Here is a 9,851-nt window from a genome sequence, read left to right as displayed (position 1 = left end):
AAAAAAAAAAAAAAGAAAGAAAAAAAAAGAAAAGAAAAAAAAGAAAAAAAACTAAAGTTGTTATTTTTTGTTTTTTAAGGGTGGTTCCTCATTATCTGCCACTATGTCTAACTTAATCCCTCAGCATGTTCATTTAATAGAGTTACTTTGCCTGGGAAGTACGTATTATAAAATGTCACCCTTGGCCAGGTACAGGGGCTCATGCTGCTAATCCTTGCACTCTGGGAGGCCAAGGTGAAAGGATCACTTGATGTCAAAAGTTGGAGACCAGCCTGAGCAAGAGTGAGACCCATTTCTACTAAAAATAGAAAAATTAGCCAGTTATACAGGAGGCTGAGGGAGGAGGATTGTTTAAGACCAGGAGTTTGAGGTTGCTGCAAGCTAGGCTGATGCCACAGCACTCTAGCCTGGACAACAGAGTGAGACTCTGCCCTAATAAATACATACATACATACTCCTAAAAACATACACTTTGTTACTTTATAAATGTCCAGTATTTTTAAATAGCAAGACTCCTGATTTAGTCTCTCCTGTTACATCAAATGCACATAGAGATACACTCATGTATCTAATCAGAACCATCCATCCATCAACAGAGGTTCAAAAAAAAGGACAGTATAATCTGTACTACTTCTCAATACTAGTTTTAAGACCAGGCTTTGCTAATTAAAACTGCACTTTAAAAATACCTTAGTAATTGAGGAATAAAGAGAAGACTTTTTAAATAAAAAGTACAAGCTTAAATGTCTAAAGAAATGACAAAATGTGATACATGTTTAACAACAAAAAACTTTATTGAATTACAAATTTAAAAATGGATCACTTAAGTTAAAAGTGGGACTATTTTAATCTTATTATTCTTCAACTCATTCTTTCAAAAATGCACTTTATTTTTGAAAAAATAAAACAAAACCATGAATTGATCTAATAGAGATGGGCTAGTGCCAGTGGGCTAATTATTAATATGGCCATTTAAATGCTGTTTTCTGTAGTACTACATCAAAATGGTTTGCAATACGAAATTGAAAGAGGTGGCCAGGTGCAATGGCTCATGCCTGTGCCAAGGCAGGTTGACTGCCGAAGCTCACAGGTTAAGACCAGCATGAGCCAGAGAAAGACCCCCATCTCTAAAAACAGGCAGTTACTGTGTCAGGTACCTGTAGTCCCAGCTACTGTGAGGCTGAGGCGAGAGAATCGCTTGAGCCCAAGAGTTTGGCGATGCTGTGAGCTGTGATGCCACAGCACTCTACCAGAGACAACAAGGTGAGACTGCCCCCCCCCAAACGAAACTGAAAGAAGGAAGCAAAGGTCAGTACAAAGCATGTACTGAGGTCTTTCTACAGGTGCTTGACAGAATGCAGATGCAGCATGATAAAATGTCAACTTTACAACAGAAGCCTTAAGATAGGCTAGAGCAAAGTACTCTAAGGAACCTATAAGAAAATCATTTTTTAAAAATTCCAAACAGAAAAAAGTGGTACACACTTAAGCAATAGGTAAAACTTAATTCTAAGATCTGTACTATAAAACTATTAATTTTTGCTATAGTCCATATGTTCAGTTTCTCCAATAACATCATTTATCGTGCAACAGAAAAAGCCAGCAAATAAAACTCAAGACAAAAATGTTTTCTATCAGCCTCCACATGGAAAGACCACAGCTTTAGTGACTTATACAACCCTTAAGCTTAATCCTTGGCCAGTACAGATTTCCAAATGAAAATCAATTCTTGAACTGTTTCCCATTAACTACCTCTCCTAACTAAGAGGCTAAGATCTTCTCAGTATGTCTTCTTATGTGGGAACAAAACAGTCAGAAGCTTTCATTTCTTGCCTGTGAGAGGATTCATGAAAAGCTTACGAAAATTACAATAATGTTCTTCTGTAAAACTAAAATACAAAGTCAGATAGGTAAATAAACAACAAAACCAAACTGATTTCAACAGTCATGTTTCCGAAAGTAAAATCTATTTAGAACAAGTAATATGCACGTACAAGACATTACAAGAAATGATGATCATGGTTAGTTACAGAAACAAAATAATACCTAATATCCCAGGTTGGTGAACATAATAATTAAAATCAAATTCATATACTAGATCAAATATTATGTACAATTTAGATAGGCTGGTCAAGTACTATTTGAATACACACCATGTTTGTAAACCTAAAATGACATCACCTTTCTCCTCCTTTTATATTTGTAGATACATGCCAATGTGGGAAAAAATGTAACTTCCATTTATGCATTAATAACAGAGGATTTCTACTGTGTATGTTTCACGCTATAAAAACAGTTAAGGTACATTTTCCTTTAAGAAGAAAAAAATAAAATATATTGTAAAGTTTAACTGATCAAAGTTTAATACCAACTTACAGAAACAAAAAGAAACGTTTTGAAATACACAATTATTACTGGTGTCCCTACTGATCTGAAACTATAGAAGGCATTTATAGAAGTGGTGTTAGGTCAAAAACAAAGACTAATCCAAGGAATATATGTTGTTTTAAAAATCTGATATGCAGGAATACTAGTTGCTTGGCCTAGTTTTAAAGCTAATTACAAAATCCATTTTCTTAATGGTCCAGACATTTTGCCAATTCTTCCAACTCAACAGAACTGTCAAAAAAGAAAAAATAGTGTGAGACCTTTAAGTCCAAATGATGGGGTATAGCCATCATTTCATACAGCATACAACACATAACTTTTATTACTTTTTTTAAAAGGCATTTTTGGAAAAGACTATATTTTTCACACATAATAGTCACCTACCTTAACTGTCTGACTTTCTCAAATAAGAATTTATAGGAACATGTAACTAAAGATCTAATATAGAACATTTTGATCATGTTTTAAGCACCTCCTTCTTAATGTTTTAAAGGTAAGAAAATAAATAATTCTAAATGTGAACTTCTAGATTTTCTAGAATATGCCACCTGAGACCTCAGCTGTCTACCCTGCATTGAACTTTGTTAAATCCAGAAATTACAATGTCAAAACTTGTACTGCAAACTGCATGTATTCAAAACAAACTGTACTATATCCTTCTTAACAATAATGTAATCTATCATGCAAAACAAATCTAAGACAGCAAAGCCAAATCTGCTCAACAGGATCAACAAAAATGTGAAATCCCCCTACAATGTAAATAACTTCTGCACCTCAGAGTGGGATGAGATACTGTTTCAAATCATGAACATACTCTCAACGCCAGTGACCTCTCTAAACCAGAACTGAATCTTAAGTATGTAATAGAATGGATCCTGGCCCCAACCTTTTAAAAGAGTGTTTAGGACCAAAGTCCCCAATGTTTGTGGAGGAGGTCCATCTGGCTTCCAACTCACTTTTGATTTTCAGAAAATGCTTTAAGCTATGAGAACAGCTCAAAGCAAGCATTAAACTTTAAAGTTTCAGTATAACTGCAAGGGGAAAAGAATCCTATTATACAAACTTTGTATTATACAAACTTCACAAAACTAATACAAATAGTTACCATTCTAGAATAACAAAAATTACCAGGCATATTAAACATATGGGTGTCCCAAAAATTGCTCATAAACTCACCATACATAGGCAAAAGGAGAAATAGCTAAATGTACCTTTGTTTACAAAATACGACGTTGTGACAATTGAGCTCACTAACTCATCCTGGAAAGTGCTCCGTACCTCCCTGCTGAACACCACTACAGTTGCCTCTGAAGTGCTGCCCGTGGGGAGCTGTGCACTGACAGCAGCACCTCGTCCACTCCTCTAAGCAATTCTGGAGCTCTTTTTCTGGAACAGCCATCAAAGCTGTTGTTATACAGCACACAAAAATATGCAACAACAATGAACAGCAGGCAGCAAGTCACCACGCCTGCCGACAGGAATGCAGCTGTGAGATACTGATACACCGAAGTTATAAAACTTTACAGAGTTGTTTGTATAGTGTGGCCAATGTAAGCACATAGAGGCAAGTTCATGGACTTGTCAGACCTCCTGCTACAACAGCTCTGACGGCCATTCCAGAAAAGAAGACCCAAAATTGCGTGGAAGGGTGAATGAGGTGCTAGTGTCAACACACAGCTTCCTGAGGGGAGTGCTCTGAAGGTGACTGCAGCGACACGCAGTGAGTAACGCAGCACGGTTTCTAGGATGCGTTCTCCAACTTAACTGTCAGACCTTTGTATTCACTACAAAATTTTACAAAGAGGTGGTCACTTCCTTGGCAACTTTTGGAACACCAGGTATTATCTCTACTCCTCATTGCCACCTGCAGCATAGGTATTATTTACAGTGAATATATGAGGAAAATACAGTTCAGTAACGGGAAGCAGCAAGGGAGTTCAAAATCAGTCTGCAGGACTCTGGAGGCTAAACGAAATGAGCCTTCCAACCCTGGACACTGAGCACACACGTCCACAGTGATAATCAAAGTATTCTTAGTGCTGAAATGTAATTCTTCTTCCAACTTAAAATTTTGTTTTTGTGATTCACAAAATCACTCAAGAAAGAATCATTTAAATAAAACAAACTTGCCCATGTGGGGCTAATTCATGAGTACACAGGCAATAGAAAGGCTTAGCAAAAAGCCTACCAATCCATGACAATGCTCATTTATAATTCCTAAAATAAACACTAAAATCACTGCATTTGATTTCAACTGATAAGGAAATATTTCCAAAATCAAAATCTTTGAAGACAAGTAATAAACATACACAGATTTTCTGGAAGCACAAGAGTCAAAACAGTTTAATGTGCTGTAATAACCGTGTATTATGATGCAGTAACTGAACATTTAAGATTCACTCTCCCTACTGCTGCACCAGGACAGCATGACAGTGGTCATATCGAGTTAACACTCGTTATTTTCTATAGAGTATGAAACAGTACATTCCATTGCAAGTAGTCAGGGACTGTCAGAGTACCAGCTAGCATGAGCACTTATATTTGTACCTAATATGCATTTACAAAATAGTCTCTCTGTGTTGACTACCTCTTTGTAAAATTTTGCAATGAGTATTTTATAAGCAAAGGTACATTTAGTGAATATTTCCCATTTTCCCTATGCATAGAAACTTTGGGGACACACTGTATTTAGATGTCTAGGTAGACTTATAAAAACACAAGAAAAAATCATTCTACTATAAATAAGTGTAACATGAATAGGAGAGAGTATCACACCTTCCATCGATTTCCACATTCATTACAGACAACAAATGTTGTCATTGGTTCATCAGCACTACGGGTTTGTACCTGCAGCAAAATGAAAAATATCAGGTTAATCTTTGCAGTACCATAAAATATCTAACCCCACCCACTGTGAACACTGCACAGGTGGCACACTTCCTGCGTGCGGGACACAAGTATAACTTGGACTTGAACCTTATAGAAGCCACCATATGACCTCATCACACATGCCATGGTTTCAATCTAAAATTAAAAGGGAGGAGGTAAAGAAAAAATCTAACTTAAACAAGAATCTTATACATAAATACGGATGAGAAACACAACGGTGACACAATAAGATGAATGAAAGCTGGAAGTGAGTTCAGATAAGCTAAAAAAATCACAAGAACATACATTTCCAAACTTTTTTTTTTAAAATCCTTGTCTTTCATGTTTTATCCATCTCAGATTAATGGCAAAAGCTTTTAAAGTCACACATGCTTTTTACAAATAGCTGATATTTTAAAAATTATCAGTAATGACTTGGCACCTATAGCTCAGTGAGTAGGGTGCTAGCCACATACACTAAAACTGGCGGGTTCGATGCCGGCCTTCTAAACAATAATGACAACTGCAACCAAAAAATAGGTGGGCATTGTGGCAGGCAGCTGTAGTCCCAGATACTTGGGAGGCTGAGGTAAGAGAATTGCTTAACCCCAAGAGTTTTAGGTGGCTGTGAGCTGTGATGCCATAGCACTTTACCTAGGGTGACACAGTGAGACTCTGTCTCAAAAATAAATAAATAAATATAAAAATTATTGGTAAGAAGCATAGAAATGTGTAAGTATAGGCTCGGCACCTATAACTCAGCAGCTAGGGCGCCAGCCACATACACTAAAGCTGGCAGGTTCAAACCCAGCCCAGGTCTGCCAAACGACAACTACAACCAAAAAAAAAAAAATAGGCTTGGCGCCTGTGGCTCAAGCAGCTAAGGCACCAGCCACATGCACCTGAGCTGATGGGTTCGAATCCAGCCTGGGCCTGCCAAACAATGACAACTACAATCAAAAAATAGCCGGGTGTTGTGGCGGGCACCTATAGTCCCAGCTACTTGGGAGGCTGAGGCAAGAGAATCACTTAAGCCCAGGAGTTAGAGGTTGCTATGAGCTGTGATGCGGCACTCTACCCAGGGTGATAGCTTAGGGCTCTGTCTCAAAAAAATAAATAAATAAAATAAATAAAAATAGCTGGGCATTGTGGTGGGTGCTTGTAGTCCCAGCTACTTTGAAGGCTGAGGCAAGAGAATCACTTAACCCTAAAAGTTTGAGGTTGCTGTGAGCTATGACGCCACAGCACACTACCAAGGGCAACATAGTGAATCTCTATCTCAAAAAAGAAAAAAAAAACAAAAACAAAAAAAGAAAGGTGTAAGTATAAACATAAGACTATTCTCTTACAAATTAGCAAAGATTTTTAAAGTTAATAATGTTTCATTCTGACAAATGTAACTGGCTACAACTTTTCTAAAAGTAAGCCTTAAATTACCTGTAACTTAGAAATTTGTTATCTGGTCTATTTTAAGATGATAATTAAAAACAGAAATAAAGATCTATATACAAGCATGTTTGAAGAGTATAATTTTATAACAGTGTAAATACTAGAAACAAATATCCAACAGGAAAATAATAAATTAAGAACACATCCATCTGATAGATTATGCAGCCATTAAGATATTTACAAAGTGATTTTTTAAACAATTAAGAAGAAATGCTTACATTATAGTAAATAAGTAAAATGAAGTGTATAGAATACTTTTTCATAGGATTTAGCTCCAATTATTTTAGAAAAAATTCACAAAATAGTGCAGATATCAAAATACTGATAAGTGTTCTTTCTGGAGGGCAGATTAATGGATGACCTTTAAATTTCTTATTTGCCTCTCTGCACCAGCAGCTCAAGATGGCCCAGACGAAAGGAAAGAAGGCAAAGGGGAAGAAAGTGGCCCCGACCCCTGCCATGGTGAAGAAGCAGGTGGCCAAAAAGGTGGTGAACCCTCTGTTTGAGAAAAGGCAGAAAAACTTCAGCATTGGAGCACTGGACAGGACATCCAGCCCAAGAGGGACCTCACCCACTTTGTCAAATGGCCTCGCTACATCCAGCTGCAGTGGCAAAGAGTCATCCTCTATGAGCGGCTAAAAGTGCCTCCCACCATTAACCAGTTCACTCAGGCCTTGGACTGTCAAACAGCTACTCAGCTGACAAGTACAAACCAGAGACAAAGCAAGAGAAGCAGCAGCGACTGTTGGCCAGGGCTGAGAAGAAAGCTCTGGGCAAAGGGGATGTCCCCACTCAGAGACCACCTGTCCTTAGAGCAGGGTTAACACTGTCACCACGTTGGTGGAGAACAAGAAGGCTCAGCTGGTTGTGATCGCACACGATGTGGATCCCACGGAGCTGGTTGTCCCTTACTGCATTATCAATGGGAAGGCCAGGCTGGGGTCTCGTCCACAGGAAGACCTGCACCACTGTGGCCTTCATGCAGGTTAACTCGGAGGACAAACGAGCTGGGCTAAGCTGGTGGAAGCCATCAAGACCATGACAGATATGACGAGATCCGTCGTCACTGGGGAGGCAACGTCCTGGGCCCGAAGTCTGTGGCTCACAATGCCAAGCTAGAAAAGGCAAAAGCTAAAGAACTTGCCTCTAAATTGGGCTAAATGTATACTGTTGACATCTATGTACATAAAAATAAGAAATATTCTTCAAGCAAAAAAAAAAAATTTCTTGTTCATCTATCTCTGTATTTGCCTAATTTTCTATAAGCAGGTACTACTACATTGCTCTAAAAAAGCTAGTAGGACCACATGATCCAGCAATTTCACCGCTGAGTACGTAACCAAAAGAAAGGAAGCGGAATCTCAAAGAGGTACCTCACTCGAGTTCACAGCTGCATTATTCACAATAGCCAAATAAAAGAAGCAATCCAAGTGTTTATCAATAGATGACTGGATATATAAAATGTGGTATATACATGCAATGGTATACCATTCAGCTTTAGAAAGGAGAGAAATTCTGACACATGCTACAACATGGATAAATCTGTTATGCTCAATGAAGTAGGCTACCCGCAAAATGACAAAAATATAGTATCATTTCACTTTGTTCTCCCTCTTCCTTCACCTCCAAAAAACGTATAATTCTACTTATTTAAGTGCTCAGAGTAGTCAGGTTCCATCAGACTGAAAGCAGAACGATGGCTGCTAGCGGCAGGGGAGAGAGTCGGGGAGTTACTGTCTAAGGGGTGGAATTTCAATTCCACATGACAGAAAGTTTCTGGAGATCAGATGTTCAACATTATGAATATTCTACTACTGAACCATCTGCTTTAAAATGGTTAAATGGGAAATTTTAGGTTATGTGTATTTTATCACAAGTAAAAATTTTTTTAAATTAAAAGACGCATCTACAAAAACAACTTAAAAATTAAAAGAAAGCAAAGGCTCGGCACCTGTAGTACAGTGGTTACGGTGCTGGCCACATACACTGAGGCTGGAGGGTTCAAACCCGGCCCAGGCCAGCTAAACAACAATGACAAATGCAACAAAAAATAGCCAGGCATTGTGGCAGGTGCCTGTAGTCCCAATTACTTAGGAGGCTAAAGTAAGAGAATCGCTTAAGCCCAAGAGTTGGAGGTTGCTGTGAGCTGTGACACCATGGCACTCTACCAAGGGCAACATAGTGAAACTCTGTCTCAAAAAAAAAGCAAGAAAAAAACTTGATAGGAGTTTCTAAAAGTTTATCTATATTAGATTACAGACTTCAGAGGTTGTCCACTGAAAACATTACTAGAACCAAAGGTCTCAAAAACAGAATGGTTACTTCTCTCAGTTATACATTCCTGAATGAAGATGACAAAGCATTTGTAAAGTTAAAAGTTAATCTTAATCTTAATTGAATTATGGCAAGAACCTAAATACTAACAATATTGCATTTTGTATATGGTATATTTAGTATGAGATGATGAAATCCCAGTTTCTCACCATTTCAAAGATTAGAAGCTTCATGGCACCAATACAACTTTTTAACTCAAAAGCTCAAAGGAAAAGAAAATAGCAACATTCTCCAAATAGTAGCATTCTGCCTATTTAAGGTCTTTAGATCAAAATGATTTGAAAAATCCTTCTGCTATAATTTACATATACTTATTACCAATATACAGGGCCCTAAAAGTAGAAGGAAGTGTTTGATTCTGGGAAAACTTTTAGTCTCCTAATGGGCACATTATAACCAAGAGTCACACTTGAATCTTTTATGTATTATTTTAATGAGAACTTCTAGAAGTTCTCTATACAAAGAAAACATTTTTTTTTTTTTATTGTAAGAAATCATAATGACTTCACCCGGCTTCTTTCTAAAAAGAAACTTGATATTTATACTTTTTATCTTAGCTGATTATAATATGATCATGTATTTTAAATGTATTTCTTCTACTTTATATATCTTAAAGAAACTTTTTTTTTTTTTTAAGAGACAGAGTCTCTCTGTCGCCCTTGGTAGAGTGCCATGGCATCACAGCTCACAGCAACCTCTAGCTCTCGGGCTTAACTGATTCTCTTGCCTCAGACTCCCAACTAGCGGGGACTACAGGCACCCACCAGAACACCCGGCTATTTTTTTGTTGCAGTTTGGCCGGGGCCGGGTTC

General features: G+C 37.7%; 1 protein-coding gene and 1 pseudogene across 1 annotated transcript in view; one reads left to right on the top strand and one right to left on the bottom strand.

The window, feature by feature from the left end:
* Nucleotides 1-1,895: 1,895 nt before the first annotated feature.
* Nucleotides 1,896-9,851, bottom strand: part of TCEA1 (transcription elongation factor A1) — a 59,468-nt gene continuing 51,512 nt past the window's right edge. Inside the window, exons 9-10 of the mRNA XM_003793696.2 lie at nucleotides 5,164-5,235; nucleotides 1,896-2,619 (exon numbers count right to left, since the gene is read on the bottom strand). Coding sequence (XP_003793744.1) covers nucleotides 2,611-2,619; nucleotides 5,164-5,235 — 81 coding nt within the window. The 3' untranslated portion in view covers nucleotides 1,896-2,610. The remainder of the gene's footprint in view (nucleotides 2,620-5,163; nucleotides 5,236-9,851) is intronic.
* Nucleotides 7,007-8,324, top strand: LOC105887340 (annotated as a pseudogene).

The sequence above is a fragment of the Otolemur garnettii genome, unplaced genomic scaffold (genome assembly GCF_000181295.1).
Source record: "Otolemur garnettii isolate 467f Iridium unplaced genomic scaffold, OtoGar3 scaffold00071, whole genome shotgun sequence".
Taxonomy (NCBI): Eukaryota; Metazoa; Chordata; class Mammalia; order Primates; family Galagidae; genus Otolemur; species Otolemur garnettii.
The sequence above is the reverse complement of the archived record's forward strand: the minus strand, read 5'-3'. Positions and strand labels throughout refer to the sequence as shown.